At 52.3% G+C, this 25,661-nt stretch overlaps 2 protein-coding genes across 2 annotated transcripts; one reads left to right on the top strand and one right to left on the bottom strand.

Moving 5' to 3' along the window:
* Window positions 1-893: 893 nt before the first annotated feature.
* On the bottom strand, window positions 894-4,936 carry DNAJC5G (DnaJ heat shock protein family (Hsp40) member C5 gamma). The gene is made up of 6 exons (XM_047744825.1): window positions 4,808-4,936; window positions 3,889-4,004; window positions 3,381-3,594; window positions 2,858-2,999; window positions 2,100-2,165; window positions 894-1,894 (listed from the first exon to the last, which is right to left on the bottom strand). Exons 2-5 carry the CDS (start codon window positions 3,999-4,001, stop codon window positions 2,113-2,115), a joined length of 522 nt encoding a protein of 173 aa, XP_047600781.1. The 5' UTR covers window positions 4,002-4,004; window positions 4,808-4,936; the 3' UTR covers window positions 894-1,894; window positions 2,100-2,112.
* Window positions 4,937-16,502: 11,566 nt separating this feature from the next.
* Window positions 16,503-24,699, top strand: SLC30A3 (solute carrier family 30 member 3). The gene is made up of 8 exons (XM_047744817.1): window positions 16,503-16,792; window positions 20,398-20,579; window positions 21,056-21,202; window positions 21,298-21,451; window positions 22,023-22,221; window positions 22,463-22,568; window positions 22,826-22,960; window positions 23,891-24,699. The coding sequence occupies exons 1-8, from the start codon at window positions 16,698-16,700 to the stop codon at window positions 24,037-24,039; spliced, it is 1,167 nt and encodes a 388-aa protein (XP_047600773.1). The 5' UTR covers window positions 16,503-16,697; the 3' UTR covers window positions 24,040-24,699.
* The last annotated feature ends 962 nt before the right edge of the window (window positions 24,700-25,661 follow it).

Here is a 25,661-nt window from a genome sequence, read left to right as displayed (position 1 = left end):
ACATTCCAACTCCCGATTTAGCTCATGTAAGGCGAGCCACAGCTGTCACTGAGTGAGTGACCCTGACTCACTCAGGAATGGGTGACTGCCTTACACAAGGGCAGGGGTGAGCTTCGCTGCTCATGGTGAAAGGTGGGTCTCCGAAGGTGTCCAGCTCTCAGGCTCAGAAGGCTCCTATGGCCCCTGAGCCCCATAAGCATGGGCTCTTCTTCCAGGCAGAACCGACACTGGCCTGGATGGGGGCACCTGACATGGCTCAGGGTGGCAGGAAAGACCTCACCAGACCCAGAGCCTAGTCGGTGCCTCCAAGGCTTAGCCAGTGACCCTCACCCTCTTCCGCTGAACCCTGGGATTCAGAACAGGGACACCAGAGATTAGTGGGAAAGGCTCTGGTCCAACACTTCTGGTCCATTTCTGTTCTAGCCCAGAACTTTCTTCTATCATCCTAGGAAAAGAAGCTAAGGACGCTAGAGCTGGCAGTTGCACCAGGGCCTGGAACGACCTCATGAGCATGCCTCTGAGAAAGTGTGGGAATTTGGTCCATGAACACATCACTGGAGCCACTCCAAAGACTTTAAATTTGTTAGGAAATCGAGAGAAGTTGAGCTGAGCAGAAAGGACCTGAGTGCCAGGAACCTATTTTGGGCACCAGGGGAATTGGTCTCCAGGGAAATTTTAGAGCATTGACAAAGTCGTAATCACAAGGCTCCGGGAGGCCTTTGCTTCACTCCACGGTTGTCCTGGACCCCTGCTGGACCCCTCCTGGACTCCTGGACGACTCCTCTCCAAGACAGGCTGGTCTCAGACGTGAGCACCGGCCCTCTGTCTTTTTCTCTTGTGGGCCTTTCCCTCTACCTCAGGCAGGATTCATCTTTTTGGCGCCCAACAGATGCATGGGGTTGGACAAAAGCTCTTTTATTTATTGACATTCCTTAGCCCTTCTCCCAGTGGTGAGAGAGAAATTTGAGGAGTTACTTGGCTCTGACCTTGGATGGATGGGAAATAAACGGTGTGGAGAGGATAAAACGGGCAGGGTGAAGAGGCACGAGAATGCGGAGAGGGTCTATAGAAATATTAGCTTTTCCCTATCATATGTTTCACGCCCCTGTTTTCAGAACAAAATATATGGTGATCAGCTTGCATAAGATGTGGAGAAAAGGATGGAGGCAAGCAGGCACTGAGAGATGAACTTCAGTCAGCCCAGGACCCATGCTAAGGGGCGGCCGTGTTGGGGTGCAGTCTGGAGAGAAGCCAGAGGTGGGGTAGCTACCCCTACCCCTCCAATGCATTCATACTTTGCCCAAGTTTACTCATGGTGGCACAGAATGAGACTGACAATGTCAACTGCTTGGGCAGCAGAGAAAGAGACCAGCCCCAGAAAAGCGCGCTGGTGAAGGAATGAGGCTGACGCTAAGTTCTTGGTGCAGCGTTCCGGCAAAGGAGGGTTAGCTGGTACAGCAGCTCTGGGATAGGATCTACTCTGCTCAGTTATCAGGATCTTGGTGGAGACGATGAAAGTGGCTCAGGGCCCTTACCAGTTGAAATTGGCCCAAATCTCAAGGCACAGGAAAAAGAATGCTCGGGAAAAGTCTGTCACCACGGCCTGAGACCTCATAAGGGTAGAGATGGGAGGGCTGCTGTCTAAACAGATTAAAATTGGGACTGGAGCTAAAAAGAAGAGGAGGTGGGTGACCCTGTATTGCCAGGGTCAATGATACCATCAAGGACAGAGGGGGCATCCTCACTGGGATAGATGCCATCAAGGCTTCTGAAGTTGGGATTTTTATAAGAAGAGGGGCAAATCAGGGCCAATGTCAGGACATGGCTACTTGCTCCCCTCTCCAACATATTCCAGTGTGTTGGGCAGCAGAAGGTACCCTCGCTGGGTCAGCACCTGGGGGCAAAAGAGGTTGACATCTTATTAAGCAGAAGGAATAATGACCCAGAATTTAAAGCAAAGCCCCTGCAGATAAGGATATAAACACCTGAAATCCAAAGTCTAAGATACAAACTTTCTACTAATGACTCACTGAAAGTTAGTGTGTGTTCTTTTCTTATTCTTTGATTATTACTGCATTTTAGCTTTCATATATACTCACTCCTCTTCTTCTTTTAGAAATCATCTTCATTATCATCTTGACCTCTTCTAAAGTTTCTTTTGTTTCCTATGATGAAATTTGAAAAACACATATACAAATATTTAGTAACAATTTTTAGTCCCATGGTCAGAAACCTGTTACCTTACAGTTACATGTCAGTATCACTAGGTGGCACTATGGTGAACTTCAGTCAAAGCACACTTTCAGGGCCTGGGGTGGGGATGATCAGACACTTAGTTTCCTTTAGAGTAAAGGCAGTAAACTTCATCCTCTATCTTGTCTTCAACCACTCCCTTTTCAAGGTACTCTCCCACCCATTCTTTTTTTTTTTTTTTTTTTTTTAGATTTTATTTATTTATTTGACACACAGAGAGAGAGAGATCACAAGTAGACAGAGAGGCAGGCAGAGAGAGGAGGAAGCAGGCTCACCGCTGAGCAGAGAGCCCGATGCGGGGCTCGATCCCAGGACCCTGAGTTCACAACCTGAGCGGAAGGCAGAGGCTTAACCCACTGAGCCACCCAGGCACACAACCCCCCCCCGCAACTCCTTAGCTTAATAGTCACGAGAGGCCGATATAACATTCCAACTGTCAGCTGGTGGCCTAAGTCCCTCAGAAACCAAGCGTATCCTCTTCTCTTTCTTCACTTTGCCTCAATACCGACCTGAGACTCCCATATTTAGGGTTCAGAGTTTCACCCCCAACTATTTCATTCCTTCCTAACCAGCTCTTACCTCAGGCCCTGTCTATGGCTCTCACCTGCCCTCGGAGGCTGATTCTGGACATTCTGCTGATATCTTCTGGCAACCTCCTCAGATGGCGGCTTAAGCGTTCCACAGCAAAAGCAGCAGCAGCAGCAGCAACAGCAGCAGGTGAGCAGGGCGCACAGGAGGACCAGTGTCTGAAAGGTAGGAAAGCATGGCCTCAACCCAGCATTTCTTCTGTAGTTCCATTCCAGCTCCTCTCCCTCAACCCCCCTGGCACCCAGAAAATGAGACAACAGAAGCCTCTGTCCTGGGAGAGAAGGGTCAGCTCTCCAAGAAGAGGTAGGTCATCCCTCCTTCCTTCCTTTTTTTTTTTTTTTTAAAGATTTTATTTATTTATTTGAGAGAGAGCGGGAGAAGTAGACTCCCCACTGAACAGGGAGCCCGACACAGGCCTCGATCTCAGGACCCTGGGATCAGGACCTGAGCCAAAGGCAGATGTTTAACCAACTGAGCCACCCAGGCGCCCCATGCCACCCCACTTCCTTATTCTTAAAGGGCTAGGAAGAACTGTATACCTTGAACCAGCAACTATTCATCGTAAAATAGTATGTGACGCCTTCTTCACCAAAGTGATCGTATATGTATATTCCCAACGAGCCATGCCGGTCATAGATTTTTCGCTTCTTAGGGTCACTCAGGATGGAGTGGGCTGTGTTGATCTCTTTGAATATTTCTGCTGCTTGAGCATCCCCTGGATTCTTGTCTGGATGATACTTTAAGGCCAGTTTCCTGCCCAGGCAATACCCAAAAGGAGGGTGAGGGGAGGATGGTTGGAAAATGGCTGGGAGAGGAGGGTAGGATGAATGACAGGGATAAGTCTCTAGATGTGAAGAAGCAATGCATGAGTGCGAAGAATGGAGGCAAGCAGCCCAAGTCTAAATTCCTTGCCATGCCACAATGAAAAGGGTGATGACTCCATCCTACCCAAAGTGAAGGCCTGAGGATTTAAAAACGGTCATAAAGCAGGGTTTAAGTGGGGGCGGGGGGCAAATTCCAGGGTTTAATAAGAGGCCGGGTCTGAACCTGTAAGCCTTTTTGATGTCTTCAGGTGAGGCACCTTTCTTAAGCTCCAGCACGGCATAGAGGGTTGTCCCACTTTTGGACAGCTGGCGGGCTGCTTCATCCAAATGAGCCATGATCTGGGTCAGAGGAGAAGAAGCATTTGTGAGAACATCCACAGGCCATGGAGAAGTGAACTTCTGGTAAGGAAACTCCTCGCCTTCAGGCGCTAGGCAGGCAAAGCTAGTACAAAGGGACAAGGACAAGACAACAGTGAGTGGGCTCTGTGACTAGCAAGAGAGTGCAGGTGACCAGAAATGACCAGAGAAAATATCTCCTCACATTTCCCAGCGTCCTTCAGCTACACAGCCCTCCAGACACCCACGTCGTGGAGAGGTGTAAGCAAGGGGAGATCTAAACCATGGGAAGAGGGTGATTTTGTCTGAAATTCCTGTTACCTTAGGTGAACAGCTCTGGGCCTGTCCAAGCTCACTGCTGGGTTGTTAAGATCAGGGCAGCCTAGTCCTTGATTAGGCTGGGTCAGGATCCCTGGGCATGCACAGTTCCCACGGAAGAAACAGTTCAGACCAAACCCTGAGCTAAGAGAAGTCCGGTGTCCCACAGCCAGGCCGGAGGGCCGCGCTGCAGGGAGGCCAAGGACGTTCTTCTCCCTAGCCTCCCCTCTCAAACCTCGGAGACCCGGCAGCAGGGAGAACATCAAGGGATGAAGACGGAAGCGAAAGGGGTAGCTGTGGGGGCCGACCGGCCAGAGACCAAGGAGCAGGACCCTAGACAGCGGGAGAGACCTTGCGAAGCAGTGGCCCATGAGAGCCAAGGCTACATGCTCAGAAGGGAACGCTCTGGTTCCCACATGCCCTCTGTGGGCTCCCTGCTTGGCCTGGTGCTCTACCTCTCCTCATCTCAGAGGAGACGCCCTCCTCACCTGGGGAAGCCTCACACAACCTCCATCTGGGTGTGAAATTTCACACCGCCAGGGTCCAGTGGCCAACAGCGCTTAGAGTGCTGCGCCAACACTCCCGGTCGCTTTTTGGCGCTGCCAAAAAACCTGGGAGGTGAGGCTACGTGGGCCCTGGGATTTATTTCGCTCCTGAGCGTAGGGATCAGCCTTGCGCCAGCGGCCCATGGTACGTGCTACGCTACGTTGCCAGCTCTTCCGGTAGGCGTGGCCTTGGACGGGGTCGGGGTTGTCCATTTTCCTGTGGGCGAGGATCACCAGTCTTCGTCACCCGCCAGGCTCATCCACTCACCTAAGGAAACATATTGGGCTTGCACGCCGGGGTTGTATGAGAGGTATGGCTCCTGCAAAGCCTTTCTCCAGAGGTGTATTACCTTCCCTGTCTTCTTTTGCAGAGTTTAGGGGGGTCTCCATTTTGTCCTTTCTTTCCCTTCCACCAGGAAACTCCTACACATCCTTCAAGACCCATCTCGAATGTCCTAGGAATCCTTCCTTCTTTTCCTCATTTGTTTCCATCTTGCTCTGTCAGCGCATTTATCCTATTATATTGTAATTATGAGTTTGCGCCTTCCCTTAAATGATAAACGGTATCTTGAATTTTCCAAAGTCTCTACTGTTCTTCAAAAACTTCATTTAAATACTATGGTATCATAAGGATGTACCATAAGGTATTTATATAATCCAGATTGGATACTTAAGTTGTTTCTAGCCGTTTGATAGTGTAATAACCTTGTAACGAAAATTCCTATCTATCACTCTTCAAATAAATCTCTTCCCTCCCCCCTTGAGGTGGATTCCTGGACGTGGAATTATTGGGTCAAAGAGAATTTTTTAGAGACTCCTGATCCATGTTGCTAATTTTCTTCCCAGAAAGATCCCCAAAGTGCCAATTTACATCCCTACCTGCCAGGCTCGAAAGCGCCAATCTCCACCTGGCCGCGCTTCCTGTGATCTCCTACAGGAGGCAGTGTTTGCACCACTTCTAATTTACCGCTTTGTAATGTTTTCTTTACAGAGGAGCACTCAATAGCTCCCATAGCGTGTAATTTGAAAGAGCTTTAATGTTTCAGTAGTTTTTCTCTGCTACACCTCGTGTGGCTTTTATCACTCTCTTCCCTTTATTACAGTTGTTTGCGCACATTTGCATCGCCTTCTAGGTCTTAAGTGGCAAATCAGTCTTCCATCCCAAGAGATGTGAGCCATCTGAGTAAACTAAGGAGTCCATGGGCAATAGGCACAATGACCAGGGAATTAACCAACTTCTTTCTGTAGATCTGTGATCGCTGTAGGGGTGGGGATGAAAAGCTTTGTCATCAACCTCCCAGTTCATAGGTTCTGGGTCGGAGGAGTTTATAAGTTAGTCCCCTAAAGGAAAGGAGCTGAAACTGATATATATATATTTTTTTTCCTGTGAGGGTTTGTACTATGATAAATTTCCCTAGCTAACTCCCAACTTTTCATCATGAACATGGGATGGCAGAACTAGCAGAACAACCCAGGTTGTTTCTTTACTAGTGCTGGGAAGACGGCAGAAGGCACTAAAAGTGCAGAGCACTTACAGTGAATTCCTTGCCTCAGTCTATAGGCCCAGCCTGGTCTGGCCCCTGCCTCTCATGCTAGCTCTGCCAAGCACCACTGTTTTGCCTGCTCTGGTCTCAGCTGCACTGGTTTTCTGTCAGTTCTTTGAAGACACCCTGTTCCCTCCTATGTCAAAGGCCTTTGGCCACGCTGTTCCCTCTGCCTGGAGGACTCCTCCTCAGGCTGTCCACTAGCTGACTTTTCATCCTTCTAGGATCTCAGCTTCATGTCTTCTCCCATAGGTCTTTAAATTTGGAGTTCTGCTTCTCTCTCCTCACCTCATAACACCCTTACCATGATTTGTGAATATATGTTTATTTGTGTGTTGATTTGCTTAAGGTCTGCCTTCCCCAGTACAAAGTGAACTCTCTGAGGGACCTTGTGGGTTTGCTCACCATCTTTCACCCAGCACCTAGACCCATGCTTGGTTCACAGCATGTGAATTAATGATTTGTTGAAGGATCTGCAGCAGAGGGAGCCTTCGGTTGGTCCAATGAAGGCCTAGAGGTTGGGCCCTGGCAAGAATTCCCTAGAGGAGCACTTAGCTGGGGAGTTGGGCCGCTAGAGACCGTCCCAAACAAGAAGAGGCATAAGGGGTTAAGAGAAGGTGGTAGGGGAGATAGTAACGGTGATTTGGAGCTCCTTGCTTCTTGTTTGTCTTCATCTTCCTTCAGTTCCTAACACAGTTCCTGAGATACTGTAGGTGCTCAATGAATGTCGGCCGGTTGAATGAATAAGCAAACATTGTGTCTTTTCAGAGGCACCGTAACCTAATAATCTGCTTTGATTCTCACAGCAGCTACGAGAGGTGGTGTGATCCCATTCCTGCTTCATAGAAGTGAGCCCAGAGAAAGAGGACAAATTAGGTTATTCTCTGGAAGAGTTAGTAAACATCTTCCACATCTTGCCAGAGGCTCCAGAATGTTATTACTTCTTATCATTGCTCTCTGACATTATAATTAATTCTAATCATAGTCTGTGGCTCTTGAAATTAGCTATTATCTTTAAGTCTTCTGAGCCTTTAGTCTGAATGAAAGGACACAGCAGGCAGTAGGCTACAGACATGGAAAGAGAGGGCAGGCAAGTTAGCCTGGCATCCTTTGGCTAGAGGCTCTCCACTTTGCCTTCACCTAGAAACAGACCCCATCTGGCTCTGTTTCTATGTACACAGTCTCTTCTGACACTCAGCACAGGACTCAGAAGAACACACAAGCCCAGAATCAGAAGCCCTAGACCTTGGTTTTGGCTCTGTCTCTAATGAGCCGTGTGATCCTGAACAAGTCACTTAATCTCTGAGGTTCCTTTTCCTTTCCTGTAAAAACCTGTGCCATTCCACAGGGTTGATGTCAAAACTAAATTAGATTTGGTTGTGAGAAAAAAAAAAACGGAGAAAATAACTATGCTGAAGAATGATTTCAGGCCAAAACCTTTTCTACAATCATTTGCCCTCAAGTCACTGATCTTATAGTTTACTATCTCACAGTTTGGTCTCTCCTGGAGAAAACCAAGAAGCATCCCTTATTTACCCACAAACAGCTAAGGTTTTAGTCATATAGCCAGAATACACATATACAGACAGCAGACATTGGCATATTTATACCCAAAATATCATGCTCTCGAGCATATGCAGTGGGAGAGAGAGATCATAATTTGTCATACCCAACCACTAGGTTCTAGAATTACATAGTTTTTGAGTTGGAAAGGAACTCAGAGGCTTAACTCTCATCTAATGCCTTTGTTGTGTAATTAAGGAAATTTTGGCCCAGAGAGAAGGAATGACCTGCTCAAAGTCAACCAGTGAGGTCCAGACCTAAGTCTTCTAAGTTAAGATTCTATGTCATGGGGGTTCCTGGGTGGCTCAGTGGGTTAAAGCCTCTGTCTTCAGCTTGGGTCATGATCCCAGGGTCCTAGGATCAAGCCCCACATCAGGCTCCCTGCTCAGCAGGGAACCTGCTTCCACCTCTCTCTCTCTCTGCCTGCCTCTCTGCCTACTTGTGATCTCTGTCTGTCAAATAAATAAATAAATAAAAATCTTTAAAAAAAATAATGGGGGGTTAAGGGGGTAGGAGAAGAGTAAATGAAACAAGATGGGATTGGGAGGGAGACAAACCATAAGTGACTCTTAATCTCACAAAACAAACTGAGGGTTGATGGGGGGAGGAGGGTTGGGAGAGTGGGGGTGGGATTATGGACATTGGGGAGGGTATGTGCTATGGTGAGTGCTGTGAAGTGTGTAAACCTGGCGATTCACAGACCTGCACCCCTGGGGGTAAAAATATATTATATGTTTATAAAAAATAAAATTTAAAAAAATAATAATAATAAAATTAAAAAAAAAAGATTCTATGTCATGTCTGCTCCTTATACACATCAGCTCCCTTCTCACTTTAAAGTTGAGGTCTAGGGGCGCCTGGGTAGCTCAGTGGGTTAAAGCCTCTGCCTTCGGCTCAGGTCATGATCCCAGGGTCCTGGGATCAAGCCCCACATCGGGCTCTCTGCTCAGCGGGAAGCCTGCTTCCTCCTCTCTCTCTGCCTGCCTCTCTGCCTACTTGTGATCTCTGTCTGTCAAATAAATAAATAAATAAAATCTTAAAAAAAAAAAATAAAGTTGAGGTCTAGGGGTGCCTGGGTGGCTCAGTCAGTTGGGCATCTGACTCTTGGTTTCGGTTCAGGTCATGACCTCAGTCAGGGTCGTGGGATTGAGTCCTCAATCGAGATCTTGTGTTAAGCGGGGAGTCTGCTTGAAGATTCACTCCCTCTGCCCCTCTCCCACATTCAAATAAATAAGTAAAAATAAATCTTTAAAAGAAAATAAAGTTGAGGTCTAGAGACAGACCAAAGCTGTAGCTGATATCCACCTCCTTTTATGATGTCAGGTAATGTCCTGCTCTCCCTCTGTCCAGGTGCAGGATACTCACTACCTATGACAAGACATCACTGGCCCGGTTTGTTTGCCTGTCCTCCGCTGGGCAGACATCTCAGAGTGGGAGGTGGAGGGCTTCCAGCCAGAGAGGTGGCCGCATACCCCTGTCCTCTCTTACCTGCAACTCCAGATTTCAGAGCTCAGGGCAGGCTGACAGGGCACGGCTCCCTCACCTGTAAAATGGAAATAATAGTGTGTACCTTTTAGGGTTGTTAGCTGGATTGAATACTTAATTTGAACAGTGCTTGGCACATGGTAAGTGCTAGTTATTGTCATTGTCACCATCATCCTCATCACCATCCTTTCCATCTGGTCGCCTCTCAATTTTGTAAAGAGAGAGGTTGCTTTTCGTTTTTTTCCTGGGAAGAAGGGAAAACTCAGGATCCTTCCTCTAGGAAGATTTGCAGATTGTCATTGGAATTGTTCCATCTGCTTTCTGTATCCTTCTCTCAGCCTCTTAGAACCCCATCTCCTTGTTCCCCAGCCCTCATGCTGCCTTCTTACTCTCCAAAATATTCCTGCCAGTCCTCCCTAAGCAGTTAGAACTCCAAAGTTAACTCTCTCACTTCTCTTTTCAATAATTTTGGTTTTTTGTTTTTGTTTTTAGAGAAAGATCACGTGTGCATGTGCATACACAAGTAAGGGGGGCAGTGAGGGTGAGGCAGGAGCAGAGGGAGAGGGAGAGAGAGAATCTCAAGCAGGCCCCATGCTCAACGCCCAGCCGAAGCAGGGCTCAATCCCTCAACACTGAGATCATGACCTGAGCCAAAATCAAGAGTTGGACAGTTAACCGACTGAGCCACCCAGGTGTCCATGCTTTCAATATTTCTAATAAAAAGTATGACCTCCATCAAAGGAGTTCATCCCTAAGGGTTGGTTAGGTGGAAAGTAACCTGATTTTTAAAAAATATTTTATTTATTTATTTTGACAGAGAGAGAAAGAGATCACAAGTAGACAGAAAGGCAGGCAGAGGGGCACCTGGGTGGCTCAGTGGGTTAAGCCTCTGCCTTCGGCTCAGGTCATGATCTCAGGGTTCTGGGATCAAGCCCCGCATCAGGCTCTCTGCTCAGCAGGGAGCCTGCTTCCTCCTCTCTCTCTGCCTTTCTACCTACTTGTGATCTCTATCTGTCAAAAAAAAAAAAAAAAAAAAAAGGCAGGCAGAGAAGGGCGGCAGGGGTGATGGGAACGTAGGCCCCCTGCTGAGCAGAGAGCCTGATCAGGGGATGCAGGGCACCATCCCTTGTGGGACTCCATCCCAGGACCCTGAGATCATGACCTGAGGGGAAGGCAGAGGCTTAACCCACTGAGCCACCCAGGCGCCCCAGAAAGCTACCTGATTAGAATAACAATTCAGGGGTGCCTGGCTGGCTCAGTCAGTGGGGCATGTGATTCTTGATCTTGGGATTGGAGGTTCAAGCCCCATGTTGGGTGTAGAGATTACTTAAAACTAAAATCTTAAAAAACCGAAAACCACTGTAATTCAGCTTATAGTAAGAATGGCTATTAATGGGGCGCCTGGGTGGCTCAGTGGTTAAAGCCTCTGCCTTCGGCTCAGGTCATGATCCCAGGGTCCTGGGATCGAGCCTCACATCGGGCTCTCTGCTCAGCAGGAAGCCTGCCTCCTCCTCCTCCTCTCTCTCTCTGCCTGCCTCTCTGCCTACTTGTGATCTGTCAAATAAATAAAAATCTTTAAAAAAAAAAAAGAATGGCTATTAATAAATACCTCACTTTCCCCATTCTTACTAACACAAAAGGAATAGGGGTGCCTGGGATCTCTGCTCAGCAGGGAGCCTGCTTCTGCCTCTCTCTCTCTCTCTCTCTCTGCCTGCCTCTCTACCTACATGTGATCTCTGTCTGTCAAATAAATAAAATCTTAAAAAAAAAAAAAAGGAATAACTGGCAGAATTTCAGGCAGTGTGACCGAATGAAGTAAAAAAGACCAAGCTGTGTTTTGGGGAAGACTTTGGACCCTAAATCACTTTTCTCTTTTTCTGTTCAATTTCACATCTTTTGCTTTCCGTGGCTCTGCATTATTCTGGTTCTCCTCCTACATCTCCAATAAGTTTCCTGCCCCGCCCCTTCTGGATCCTTTTTTCACCTCCTTCCTGAATATTCAATATGGCTTGGTCTTTAATCTTCTGCTTGGGTTCTCTCCTCTCCACTTCAGAGATCCAGTCTATACCCATGGCTTCAGATGTCATAAGTAGGCTTTACGGTAAGTTTTGGGTTATCCACAGGCCAGTCTCCCACTGCCTCCAAACCATATTCCCCATTTCTCTACTGATGTTAATGTTATGGCTATTTCCAAGGTAGTGATGCTCAAAACCCGAACAACACTTGTCTGTGGATTCACTATTTTCCCCCAATTCAGCCCAAAAAGTCTTACTATTTTTTTTTTTAAATCGCTCTTTCATGTGTCCTTTTTTTTCAGCTCCCACAGCCACAAAACATCCCAGTTAAAGGATTTCCATATCACACGACTGATGTTCTAGCCTCCTGACTGTTCTCCCTACCGCCAGTCTCATGCTGGATATGGCTACCAGATCAGTGTTTGTAAAGCAATGCTTCTGTCATTACCACTCCTTCGCTCATGGCCTAGAGGATGTAAAACAACCTTTTAAATCTGGCAATAGGGGCGCCTGGGTGGCTCAGTGGGTTAAGCCTCTGTCTTCAGCTCAGGTCATGATCTCAGGGTCCTGGGATCGAGTCCCACATCGGGCTCTCTGCTAGGCAGTGAGCCTGCTTCCTCCTCTCTCTCTCTCTCTCTCTCTCTCTCTCTCTCCTTGTGATCTCTCTCTGTCAAATAAATAAAAATCTTAAAAAAAAATCTGGCAATAGGGGCGCCTGGGTGGCTCAGTCAGTTAAGCGTCTGCCTTCGGGTCACGTCATGATCCCAGGATCCTGGGATGGAGTCCAGCATTGGGCTTCTTGCTCAGCAGGGAGCCTGCTTCTCCCTCTGCCTGCTTCTCCCCCTGCTTGTGCTTGCTCTCTCTGACAAATAAATAAGTAATATCTTAGAAAAAAAATAAGCCTGGCGATAAACTCTACAACTTGATACCAGTTTAGCTCTCCAAGTGCATTGTCTGGTGTTGCCCTAAGGTAACCCTTCCATGACAGACTGGTCTCCCGCCGCCCCAAATATTCCTGTTCTTTCTCACCTCTATGCCATTGCTCTTATACCAGTTCCCCTTGTGAACTGTCCTTTTTGCTAATCCATTCACTTACACAACAGGTATCTTAAACATTGCTATATGGGGGGCCTGGGTGGCTCAGTGGGTTATGCCTCTGCCTTTGTCTCAGGTCATGATCTCAGGGTCCTGGGATCGAGCCCTGGGATCGAGCCCTGCATCCGGCTCTCTGCTCAGCAGGGAGCCTGCTTTTTTTTTTTTTTTAAATAAAACATTTCAAACACAAAGATAGAATAGCACAGTGATCTCCATCTACCCACCATCAAGCTGTAACAACCATTGCTTTCTGCAGTTTTTAGACAGTATTTTAAGCCTTGAGATTGGATTGATATCTCCAGGGAGTGAGTGTAGAAAGGTAAAGTGAAGGGGGTGACTAAGTCCTGGACCATTCCAGTATTCAGTGGTTGAGAAGATGAGGAGGAACCAGCAAAGGAGACTGAGAATAAGCAGTCAGTGAAGTAGGAGGAAAACCAGATTATGGTATCCTGGAAGCCAAGTGAAGAAACAAGTAACTCCCAAATAATGATGTAATTCCAGTGTGATAAATGCTGAAGAAGAAAAAGAAGCGTGCAGCGAGAATGTATAACATGAGAAATAACTTAGTCTGGGGATCAGGGAAGGCCTCCTGGAGGAGGTGATATTTCAGCTTCATCCCTCCCTCATCCTCTCTATCTCCAACTAAAATCCTGCTTTCTCCATCTTGCTTCCACTCAGACAACCGGCCCCTTTTTTTCTGGGGTGTCTTTAATGAGGACTGTATGTCAGCCACCAGGGGCCCTAGGGACACCGTGATGAGAAAGGTAGAAGCAAGCCATTCTGTTTCAGCGTGCTGAGTGCCAACCACACATAAGCACAGAGGGCCTTGAGAGCACGGGAAAAGGGCACATAGCGGGGGAGTTAGAAAGACTTCCTGGAGGAACACCTGAGCAGAGAATGGAGTAGATACTGGACCCCCTTGTTATCTTTCCCCTTACCCTTCAGCCTGGCTTGGACCTTTCCAGTGTTAATCCATTATCTGCATGCTTGACTTCCAAATCTTGTCTGAGATCCCTAGCCCAGCCTAAATCCTGACTTCAAGGCTGGACTTAGCTCTCTCCTTCTCTCCCAAAATGAACTGGTCCAGCCTGGGCTCCCTGAAGCCCCCTTCTGACCTGCTCTGCCACCATCTGTTCCAGCACTGACCTATCCTCCTGAGAATTTCCAGGGACTCCTGCTTCCCTCATCCCTTTGGGATTTAACGTGGCCTAAGGAATCTCCTTAGGGAAAATTGATACCCGAGGCAGGAAAGGACATTTAGAGCATGTGGGTAAATCAGCAACCAAAACCTGCAAAATAGAAATTTCTTGCAATCAAGTTAAAGCTAGGAAGGGGGAGGAAATGCATGTATCTTGCTCACCAGAAATTCCCAGTTATTCTAGCAAAGTGCATGGCAGGAAATAAATGTTCAGTAAATGTTGAATGAATCGTTCTTACAAGATTTCAGTTCCCTACAACCAGCTCTCAGCCTTCCTTCTAACTCCTGCCTCATTTTCCTAGCTCCTAACCAGGTGCTGGATGCCTTCCTCAGACCTGGCTTTCAAGAGGACCCTTGGCAAAGATTTTCATAGGGCCACTTGATGGCTCTTTGAGAAACAGGTGCAAGAGGTCTGTTTGGCTGCCAGGCTTTCCTTGCATAAATTTCCAAGCACAGGCGACTGTTGGTATTCTCCCCGCTGGTGCCCTCGGCTTCTGGAGGCAGCACGTTCCAAGGCGCGACACGGAGGGAGCCGCGGCAGAGGACAGCCTTGTAATCCATCTGCTCCCAGACTTCATTCCCCTCCCGCCTGCTCGCTCCCCGCCCAGGGGCGGGCGGACTCGTGCCGGCGTCTGCGCCCCCTCCCGGGAACCCGGGGCTGCTGTCTGCGCACTGTGGACTGGCTGCCCAGGAAGGGAAATCCCGGAGGGAGCCATTGTTGTCAAGTCCCCTAATGTCGCCATCGGCTAAGGCGTGCCTAGAAACCCCTTCCCCGCACAGGGCTCCGCGGTTTCTCCCCATCCTGGAGCTCGCCTGCCCCGGCCGCTTCCCGCGAGGCTACAACATCCCAGCCCTGGAGGGCTCCCCAGCTCCAGGGCTCTCAGAATTGGGGAAGCCCCAGGCCCAGTGCCAAGCTTCGAAAACCGACGGCGCCTAGCGGGACTTGCTGGGCTCTGACCTAGGCGGACCGGGCATGAGTTCCACCCCGCTCTAACAAGGACCAACAAGGTGACCTTGGCCGGTGGCTTCCCCTCTCGCTACCTCTGTCTGCATCCCTGCGACCCGAGCAAGGAGCTGAGGTCCCACTCCTCTAGGGGAAATTGGAGGAAGAAAGGACCCCCACCCTCACTCCCTCGCCCCTCGCCTCGCGTGGGCTTTGGGCTGAGCCTTCTGCCGGGAGTAGAGGGAGGGTGCCGAATAAAGGCTGGCGCTGGCCCCGGGAGCCGCGTGGGTGGAGACGCGGCACCCGGGGCTCGCGCAGACCCTTTGGTTCTTCCGTTCCGCACGGTTCCCCAGCGCAGTACGCTCCCTTCGTGCGCGCCGCCCGCAAACCTTGGCAAGGGCCTCACTCTCCCCCGCCTGAGCAGCCAGCCCGCCGCCCAGCTTGCCTAATCCGTTCAAGCCTCACCTCCTCCGCGAAGCTCTCCCGGGTTAACCCCATCTCTTCCAACCACTCTATCTGGCACGTGCTCCTAGTGTTTGTTCGCGGATGGGGGGTGGGGGAGAGGTGTACAAGCAGTTGCAATGTTTGGGAATAATAACGTTGGGGAGAGGTGTCTATCCCCAGAACCCCAAATGAAGGATGCCCAGTGTGTTCTTCAGGAAGTGTGCCCGTGGATGGGTTTCTCTGCTGGACTCACCAACCGCTCCCACCCACCACGCTTCCCTATCCAAGCTCACTTCTCTCCCTCCTCTTCCAGACCCTTCTCTTCAGAGTGTCACAACTTGGAGGGCACAATGCAATCCCCACCCCCATTTCATTCTATAGTGGCGGCAGGAGTGAGGGCCAGAGAGCATTGGGCATGTGAAGGTTTGAGGGGCTGAGGCTCAGTCACTCCTTCCCCTGGGCTTTAGTTAAAAGCGGCAAAATGAGGTAAAGGCCCAGCCAGGTGCTAGAGGTTCGGAGGTAAAGAGTCACGTGCTGGCAAGCGGCCGCTTCCCTCCAAGAACAGTGGGCTTATGACCAGAGATGTGGCATCGCTCCTTCCTCCTCCCGTTGCCCCGGCCTGTGAGTGGCAAGACTGCGGCGCGCGCTCTCTTCAGTCGCCAGTGCGGTGCCCTGAACTGGAGAGGGGAAGAGGATGGGGTTCCAGTCCCAGCGTTTTATTCACCGGCTACATGACCCTAGATGCTTCTTCCTCTGGAACTCAGTTTACTCATCCGAAAAATAGGGATAGTAATGAATTGGAGGAGAACAGGAAGCTTTTGTCACCCGAAGTCTCTATAAAAATAAATGATAATGAGCGGCACAGTGCTTGGCAGCAGATTCCGCATGCAAATTCCGACCCCACATCCTCCACAGAGGGGTTTCTGGCCAGAGTCCCTGGAGTTCTCCCGGATGTGTCACTGCTCACCCCACACTCTTTCTGGCTCTCTCGAGCTAGGTAATGGACCCACACTTGATTCTGCCTCCTTGTGGGGGGCTGGACGACACCCCCCCTCATCCCCGCCTGCAGGCTTGCAAAGGGAGGTGTTCCCTGGGGGAAGGTTGTGGGGGGGGTGCCAAGCCTTGAGAAGCTTGGCTTGGAACCGGCGGGCGGGACTTGGGTGGGGGCGGGGCTATGGAAATTTAGCATTCTCTAGAACCCTGCGGGGGCGCAGAGGGCTCCCGTCGCCCACACCTGGCTCTGCACTGGGAAATGGGGCTTTGGCTACGGGGGCGGGGCTCTAGGGGCGGTGCTTAGGCGTGGGGGAGAGACCCGAGAGCCTGGAGGCGGGGCTTGGGGAGCTCTCCCCACGCGGGGCGGGGCTCCAAAGGCCGCGGGATCTGCAGTTCGGACTCCCCGCGACACAGTCGCTGCAGTTCCCTCTACTCTGGTGGCCCCGCGGCCCTGCGGGGAGTCCGGGGGTCGGCTGGCCGCTCGGACTTGGTGCAGGGCCGGCCCCGCCTCTCCCTTACACGGTGGGGCCTAGACGGTTGGGGCCGCGGTGACATGGAGCCCTCTCCTGCCACGGGGGGATCGGAGACCACTCGCCTGGTGAGCCCCCGGGACCGCGGCAGCGCCGGTGGCGGCTTGCGCTTGAAGAGGTAGGACAGACCTGGGCTGGTCCTCAGCTCGGGGGCGCCACCCTCATGCCATCCGTCCATTTCGTTGTCTCCCCTGGCGTGTCCCCGGCTGGCCGCCCCAACGCCCCGAAAGTCCCGCGGCTTCGCGGCGCCCGGCTCTGTCCTTTCCGGCCACACAGCCAGAACCGACCCCGACCCTCCCAGCAGTCCGCTATGCCTCCTCCCGACCACGCTCTTTTTCTCGGTCCCGCAACACGGCTCCCCGGCCTGTCCCCCAAGCCTCCGGACCCCTCTGCCGCCCTCGCCGCATCCGACTTCCCCGCGAGCAACTGCCCCTCCGTCGGGCCGGAAACCACGCCTGGTGCCCCGAAGTCCGCATTGCTTCGGCGCCCTGGCGGTGGGAGCATCTCGGCGCCCAGGCTTCGGAGCCCCCGCTACAGGCCCCTGGCCCTTCCCTCTGTGCGCGCGGGCTCGGGGCGCCCCCTCCAGCCACCGCCAGCTGTGCGCACCCGGGCCGAAGATGGACCCGGGCTCCGCGGCGGTTCTTCCGGGCCCCTGGGGGGCGGCGGCCGCTGGGAAGCGAGGGGGTGGCAGGGAAGGAGCAGGTGCGGTCTGGGCGGCAGGGGGTATTCCCGGCTCCGCACAGACGGGGCCGGGGGCGGCGAGGTGTGAAATGAGGCGCGCAGAGCGGCGGGGACAGCGGGCCGGGGGCGGCCGGAGAACCTCCTCCGCGTCCCGCCGGCCTCCCGCGCCCGGCGCCCGCAGGGTCCCTCGGAGCGGCCGCGCCAGGCCCATCCTGGCCACCTCCGCTGGCCATTTTGTCTGTTGGCTGACCGTCCGTTTGTCTCGGAAATTTGACAGGCTCCCTGGCTTTTTCTCTTTCTTCATTTCTCCCAATCGTTTTGTTTCCCTCCGAGCACCTTTCCCTTTGTCTCTGATGATGTGGTGCCTCTCTCGCTCTTTCCCTGGATGGGGGCCGTAAACCTGGGTGGGTGGGGGAGTGGATGAACAGAAGGGAGGACAGACTTCCCGTCTGACTCCTTCCTGCCGGGGACTGCAGACGTGGGCTGCTGTGGAGGCTCCAGCCCAGGCCCTGGCTCTCTTCACATATCCTTTTGACTCTGCTTCAGGTCCTGGTCCCCTCCCCACACTTCACCTCTACCCGCTCAATATTACTTGTTTGTTGGGGTTTCAGAGGCCAGGGAGAGAAAACTGCCTTTCCTTCTCTCTAAACAACATGTAGCCCCCCACCCACATACACACCCACCGGCACCAACAATGAGGCTTTTTAAAAAATGTTTGTTTTGTTTTTTGTTTTTTTAAAGTAGACTCCAAGCCCAATGTGGAGCTTGAACTCATGACCCTGAGATTAAGAGTCCCATGCTCCACCAACTGAGCCAGCCAGGCACCCCAACAATGAGCCTTCTTTAGTGCCCAATTCATGCAGGACAAAAGGGAGCAGCCTGTTGATGCCTGGCTACCTTGATGACTGGCTACTCTGTTCCTTGTAAAAAAAAAAAAAGGCATCTTGCCCATTGCCCCAAAGCCACGCAGCCTCTGCTTGCTATCCAGACCCGCATCTCTGACTCCCGGCTCATTTTCGGTCTCATATGACCATTAGTCACCAAATCCTGCAGTATTTTCTGAAAGAGGCTCTTCCCTAACCTACCTGCCCCTCCTTTGAAATCTGGTGCATGGAATTTGTGGCCTGGTCTATTCTGGACCCTTCCATCTCCTCTCCTCTCCCTCTCCAGACTAATATACATCAGCAAGGTCATCTCAGGGCTTGGGAAAGATATGTGAAATCAATCAGTATATCTCCTTTGGTGTTCCTTTGAGCCCTCACTTTCCTCCTCAGCCCTTGCCCTGGCTCCTGACACTTAAAATGCCTAGCCACTTATCTTGTCATTGACATCTCATGTGTCTAGAGCCCCCTTCTTCACCTAGGTCTCATGTTAAACATCTCTTCCTCTGTGAAGTTGTCCTCACCCCCATCCCAGGTGGTCACTCCCTCCCTGGTGCTCCAAAGTCCCTCATTCATAATCCTCCCAGCCCCAGCCTCTCCTTGCCTAGTAAGTCATTTGTGACACCTCTGTCCAGGTTTCACTATGTGCACCCTGCCTGCCACCTGAGTCCCAAGCACCCAACTATGTGTATACCTCATTGAAGAATGAGGATGGGTTTCAAAGCCACCCTCGTCTCCCTGTCTCCTCGGCAAACACACCCAGCATCTCATCATCATACACATTGAGATTCTAAGTCTTGGAAGAACATTCCAAGAATTAAATCTACCTGCCAGCACTCGAATCTTCCCTGCAGGCACCAAATGTGCCCCCACCTCCCTCACACCTCAATTCACCCACTTGGCAGAGCTTTTCTCAGCCAGAAGGCTCCAGGCCTCCCTCCTCAATTTACTGCTGTGACCACGTTTCTATCTGGAGCCTTCGATTTTTCACTCATGGGTATTCTTGTCACACTTCCATGAGTATTTCTAAGACTGTATTTTCTATTTAGGTCCTTTCTTTGTTCTATGGGAGGTTCCGGCTTTGCCGGGGTTCAGGTTGGTAGTCGTGGGGGTAGGAATGGGGCCAGCATGAGCCTAAAACTCAGCCTGAGCTCAGTCTCTGGCATCCCAGGTGAGGCTCCAGCCCCACTCATGTATTGAAGGAGGCTTACGGTACCATACAGTTAAAGTGGCCTCCGCTGGGTACTTACAATCGGCCCAGGGTCCAGCGAACATGAGGCAGCCTCCAAATCCACTGCTCCTACCACTACCTCCCCAGCCATGCAGTCGGCGCTTCATCCTCCCCGTGACAACCCCAGCTCTGGGATCTGGGACCCCTGCCTTTTGGGTCCCAACATTCCACTCCTCTCTTAAATGGCCACGTTTCAACAGCATGTCTAGATAGGATAGGGGAAGGATCTGGAATGGAGGCACAGGAAGATGGATCTGGGAGGGAGACACTAAGGCCAGGATCCCGTGCTCACCCTTTGACACCACCTTCCCTTCATCCTCTGCCTAGCATGTTCACCCCGTCTTTACCCGAACCCTCTGCTTCCAGACCCCCTTCAGTTTCCCTGATTTCACTGCAATTCATCTATTCTATCCTCCGAGCCCTGAGAGCATTTTGTTTTATGGCAATAGCTACTCTCCTGCTACATATCACAGCACTTAGGTACACCTTTGTCTTGCTCACCAGAAGATCCCAGAGCTCAGCAAGATCCTGCCATTTTGTATTCTTTCTGGTGCCTATCCATGCATTATGGTGGCGTCTACTCTCTACCATGAACTAGCTGTGCAGCCTCCATATGTCCTCTCTGAGCCTCATACTTGTAATTTCTGTAAAAAGCATCAGACTACACCATCTCTATGGTGCTTCCGAGCTGTGGAGTTTCATGGCTCTGTGTATGAAAGGAGAAGGAGTCTGGAATCTGAGGTGTTTGGCCCCATCTCTCACGTGGCCTTCTGTCCCCGAGGCTCCCAAGTTTGGCCAGGGCTTGGAATGGACAGAGCAAGTGTCGGGCCACAGCTGATGAAGCCCATCTAGCAGGACTGGGGACGTGGGAGTGAGGAACAGGTGAGCCCACGGCCAAGCCCCAGGCTGAATGGTGCTGCCCCGCTGCAGTCTCTTCACAGAGACCTCGGAGCCCCTCCCTGAGGAACCCAAACCTGTGGAGATGCCCTTCCACCACTGCCACCGGGACCCCCTGCCGCAGCCCGGGCTCACCCCAGAGAGGCTGCAGGCGCAGAAGCAGCTGGGCGCCGCCTGTGCCGTGTGCTGCGTCTTCATGGCTGGGGAGGTGGTCGGTAAGTCAGCGAGTGGCTCCGTCAACCCCACCCGCCTAACCCCTGCCCAAGCCACTCTCCACCCAGAGCCCCAGCAAGGTTCCTGGAGGGGTGGGGCAGGGGGAGATGAGGAGAGTGGGGTGGTGGCAGTGGGCGCGTGGGTGCCCAGGACTCAGGACGTGGGAGAGGGTGGGCGATGGCACCTTCAAGCCCAGGGCTGGGGCCGAGGGCTAGGGCTGGCTTCTCAGCATTAGCTAGTCTTTCAAAAGTCCCATTTTCTTGATAGTAAAATGTGTCCTTATAGAAAATCTAGAAAATGTGGATGAGTGAAAAGAAGCCGATAATCGCCCCTCCTGTAATCCCATCGTTTTGGGATGCCACCACACTCGCTTTGGGGCACGGGTCCCCCTGGTCTCCTTCCCTGCTTCTCCACACGCTGCCACAGTGCCCGCTACTTCCTAACCAGACCCAGACTGTGCCCTGCTTTACCCTTGCAGGGGGGTATCTGGCTCACAGCCTGGCCATTATGACCGACGCAGCCCACCTGCTGGCCGATGTGGGCAGCATGATAGGCAGCCTCTTCTCCCTCTGGCTCTCTACCCGGCCAGCCACCCGCACCATGACCTTTGGCTGGCACCGCTCAGGTAAGGCCCCGCATGGCCCCGTGAGCCTCTCCTCTCACCAGAAGGTACCTCCCAGGGTCCCGGGCAGGTCTCTGATAGCTCGTCTCCCTCTGCAGAGACTCTGGGAGCCTTGGCCTCTGTGGTCTCCCTCTGGATGGTCACCGGTATCCTCCTGTACCTGGCCTTCATCCGCCTGCTGCACAGCGACTACCACATCGAGGGGGGCGCCATGCTGCTGACCGCCAGCATCGCTGTCTGTGCCAACCTGCTGTACGTCCCCGTAGGGAGCGGTGCTCTGGGGGCCTCAGGGCGAGGGGTGCTCCTCCGGGGGTAGGGGGAGAGCTGGCTCTCTCCACGCCCCGAAAGGCACACAACAGGCACACACAGTTCTCCCCTGTCAGCTACCCTAGGGCTGCCTGAGGACAGACGGGAGAAAGACCTGGAATCCAGAGCCAGCAGACATTTCCTGGGGCCACTTTGCTGCAGCCTGTCATCAGCAGTGTCTCATTTGAGCCCCCCCCCCCCCAATGAGGTAGACAGTATCGGCCCTAGTGTACAGTTAAGGACACAGGACCCAGGAGGTGGCCAGGGGACTTGCTCAGGTGTAAGTCACCGTGGCAGGATCTGAAGGCATGTCTCTAGCACCAAGTACGGTGTTTTCCCCCCCAGCCTGCTTGATCTGTGTCCCTCAGCCAATGCTGTCTTCCTCCTGGGGCTGGGAAAGTAGGGAGGTAACAGGTGGAGAAAGGGCTCCCAGGGAGGTGAGGTGGAGAGACTCGGCAAGAGGGCAGAGAGGCCGGGAACAGGTCAGTTGGGCTGAGCTGCTCTGCTTCCCCCTCAGAATGGCCTTTGTGCTGCACCAGGCCGGGCCCCCCCACAGCCATGGGTCTAGGGGGGCAGAATATGCACCGCTGGAGGAAGGGCCGGGGGAGCCCCTGCCCTTGGGAAACACGAGCGTCCGGGCAGCCTTTGTGCATGTGCTGGGGGACCTCCTGCAGAGCCTTGGGGTCCTGGCCGCCTCTGTCCTCATCTACTTCAAGGTACTGTGCGCGCAGGCCTGCCCCAGCCTTCATCCCCCAGCTCCGCACCCTGCCCCCCTCCTTGCCCCTTTGGTCTCCCTCCCCCTCCCCAGCTCCCCAGAACTCCTGGCTCTCGGGGCATGGTCCCTTTCCCCTTAGCAGGGCTCTCAGGGGCCTCTCAGGTCCTGTTTGTCCAAGACACCCCTAGGTCTTCCCCTGGAGGATTCCTGTTTCCTGGGCTTGGAAGTCTCTCTCTCTCTAGCCTCAGTACAAGGCAGCTGACCCCATCAGCACCTTCCTCTTCTCCATCTGTGCCCTTGGATCCACGGCTCCCACCCTCCGAGATGTCCTCCGTGTCCTCATGGAAGGTAAATCAGATGCCACCGCTCCCCACCTGGGGCCCTCTCTGACCTCACTCCAGCTCTGGGCCTCGTCTCTTCTCTCAAGAGAGTGTCGGGAGAAGGCCTGGGTCCTGGGTCTATTGCTGGGAGGAGGATTCAGGCCCAGGGTGAATTGTGGGGGTTGACGCTGAGCGGATACAGGGTGAGGGAGGTAGAGTCTGGAGAGGGGCCACCTCTGCGCTGGAGTGGCCTTGGCAATAAGGCGTGGCCGGCGCTGCTTGCAGGTTCCCCCAGAAGTGTGGGGTTTGAGCCCGTGCGGGACACGCTGTTGTCCGTGCCGGGAGTCCGGGCAACTCATGAGCTGCACCTGTGGTCCCTTACGCTTACTTACCACGTTGCCTCTGCACACCTGGCCATTGGTGAGTCCACACTGGCCCTAGCCAGTTCCCTCCTAGAAATATACCACCTCCTGGTCCCCCCCGCCCCGCCCCTGACTGCCCCAGCCCGGCTCCCTCTTCCAAACCTAGAAAGAGAGTCTGAACTGCTGGGATTGCCATGCCAGCTCTCTTTCTTGCTCTCTCTCTCACACATGTGTGCATGCTGGAGACAAAGCACCCTGGACAGGGTGTTGGGGTGGGGGTTCGCCCTCTCTGAAGTAGTGCAGAGAGCCAACAACCCTTTAAAAGACCACTAGTACCAGGTGGTCTAGTCACGGGGCACAGTTAGGTAAGGGGTGACCGTGGGGTATCACGGAACTGTTCAGACTGATGATGATGAGCTCTGTGTGGCAACTAGGGAAAATGTTGATGGTATAATGCTAAGAGAAAAAAGCTGAATGTAAAATTATATCTACATTATGATTCAACTATTAAAAATATATACGGTGACTCACAAGCTGACAAAGGATTTTTGAGTTTCTTCCAGATGCAAGAAGCAATCAGAGACATGCAATTTTGATGCCAAAAATATTATACTTTGTGGGATAGTGGAGGGTAACTCTAGAGGGACAATGGGAGAAAATAGTTAACATCTGGATTGTCTTGGAGACTTGGGTGCTGTGGCTGCTGACACGTACAGCTGTCCATGGACAGTCAAAGAGCAGAAGAGAATAGAAAAATAAGAATAGTTTGGCATGTTAGCGGGGTGGCCTGGTTGAGTGAGTCTCTCCAGCCTTTTCTTTGGCATTTTTATGCTGTTCATACAATACAGAGAGAAAAGAAAGCTCCTTGAGCAAGCCTGGTTTTAATGGTGTGCAAGCCCTGGGGTCCCCCTGCGCCCGTCCTTATCTTGGCCCCTGCCGGGCTCCCGACTCCCCTGGGAACCTGCTGCCTCTTATCACTCTCCCACAGACTCCACGGCCGACCCTGAAGCTGTCCTGGCTGAAGCCGCGTCACAGCTCCACTCCCGGTTCGGGTTCTCCAGCTGTACCCTGCAGGTTGAGCGGTACCAGCCTGAGATGGCCCAGTGCCTGCGCTGCCGGGAGCCCCCCCAAGCCTGAGCCGAGGCCCCGCCCTCGCCCCACTGCCAGGCCCTGGCTCAGGCCCGGACTCTCAGTACCTGCCTCCCTTCTCTCAGCAGAAGGGACAGAGCCGGGCGTACCCCTTCCTCTCTTCCTCCTTCCACCTGCCCGCTCCCTAGCCCCCAGCCCTGGTGGGCAAGACCAAAGTGGGGGGGGGCGGGCAGGGGGCGGGCTGAATGGGAATCAATCCGTGGGGGTTTGTAGAAGTCCCTTGGTCCCCCCTCCCTATGGTTTGGGGAGCACAAGCGTCCTTTCCATGCAGTTCATTTGTCTGTGTGGCAGGTTGGCTGTCTGGCTGGGGGCATCTGCCTGTCTGTGTGCTGTTGGTGTGCCTATGCCTGGGGGAGGTCAGCAGGGGCCCCCTCCCCACGTGGCCCTCGCTCTGTCTATGCAGGAGCCCCAAAGCCCGCACTTTGTCTGTGTGTTCTAGCCCTGTGGTTTTGTCTCAGTGTGTGTGTGTGTTTCTTGGTGCTGTGGCCTGTGTGTCTCTGTGCCTATGTGGCTGTGCTATAGTCTCTCTGAGTCTGCACCATCCATGTGTCCTTTTTGGGGGGTCTATCTGTCCATCCCTCTGTTGGTGCTGTGCCCTCGGCTAGAGGGGGAGGACTCCGCCGCAGCTCCACCAATAAACTTGTGTTCATGTCAGCTTTCAGTCCCTGTACTGACTTGTCAGGAGGGGAAAGGAGGGTCATGCAGCCAGAGTGAACTTCCACAGCCCTCCTACCTTCTACCCAGCCCCTCCACCCTCTCTACCCTCAAATATCCATGCCCATGTGGGCCAAACCCCACCAGTCCCTTTATTACCTTCCCCTACTCCACGCCTTGGGTCTCTGGCTCAGGGAGAGCCCCCACGTGCTCTGGGCTTGGTTGCAGGAGAAAGTTGGAAGGTAAGGAGCCAAGGGATCCTGGAGAGTCATTCCTAAAGACTACTGCAGGCCATCGTGGCCTCGGGCTTAGTCCCATTGGGGGAGAGTGCTTGTACTACATGCTGCCGTGGGCCTGGTTCCCAAGCTGTGTCAGGTGTCAGGGGGAGCCTCCCCACCCTGGCTGACAGCAGCAACCCCGAGGCCAGTTTTGGGCTGTGGACACCAAGGACCTCTTTTGCCACATTATTCCCCCTTTGCCTTTAAGAATCATATATTTTGACAGATTTAGTCTTTATAAGCCAGACTTAAGGGATTATTGTTATTATTCAGGAATCCCTTAAACTTAAGGAATTGTAGATTTTCTCTTTCAAGAAATCAGACTCTTTTTGATTTTAGAGCTAGTGCTTTGGATCAGCCGAGTTCACGGGCATGACCATCCTAGACGTATATAATTCCAGACCGAAGCAAAGACATGAGCATATTCACTAGTCCGTGCATACTACTACAAGGCTTTCCTCTGCATGACGGAAGAATCTTTATCATAAGATGATCTTTTAAAAATTATTATAAAAGCAATATATGCTTGCTTTAAGAGTCCAACAAAGGAAAAGTATATAAAGTAGAAAGTGAGTGTTTTGTCTATTCTACTGCTCCCAGAAGTAACTGCTATTCATAGTTTGGAGTCTCTCTGCCCATATTTTTATAAATGTACAAACAGTTCTGTATAACATAAAT

Source organism: Lutra lutra, chromosome 9 (genome assembly GCF_902655055.1).
Source record: "Lutra lutra chromosome 9, mLutLut1.2, whole genome shotgun sequence".
NCBI classification, from domain to species: Eukaryota; Metazoa; Chordata; class Mammalia; order Carnivora; family Mustelidae; genus Lutra; species Lutra lutra.
The sequence above is the reverse complement of the archived record's forward strand: the minus strand, read 5'-3'. Positions and strand labels throughout refer to the sequence as shown.

Excerpts from the sequence above, each read along its gene's own strand:
- DNAJC5G (XM_047744825.1), bottom strand. The coding sequence starts at position 4,001 with ATGGCTCATTTGGATGAAGCAGCCCGCCAGCTGTCCAAAAGTGGGACA. Across the intron at positions 3,000-3,380 it reads TGAATAGTTGCTGGTTCAAG|ACACTGGTCCTCCTGTGCGC; the intron begins GTATACAGTTCT and ends CCTACCTTTCAG. Across the intron at positions 2,166-2,857 it reads GAATCAGCCTCCGAGGGCAG|GAAACAAAAGAAACTTTAGA; the intron begins GTGAGAGCCATA and ends ATTTCATCATAG.
- SLC30A3 (XM_047744817.1), top strand. The coding sequence starts at position 16,698 with ATGGAGCCCTCTCCTGCCACGGGGGGATCGGAGACCACTCGCCTGGTG. Across the intron at positions 22,222-22,462 it reads CTGTCCTCATCTACTTCAAG|CCTCAGTACAAGGCAGCTGA; the intron begins GTACTGTGCGCG and ends CTCTCTCTCTAG. Across the intron at positions 22,569-22,825 it reads CCTCCGTGTCCTCATGGAAG|GTTCCCCCAGAAGTGTGGGG; the intron begins GTAAATCAGATG and ends CGCTGCTTGCAG.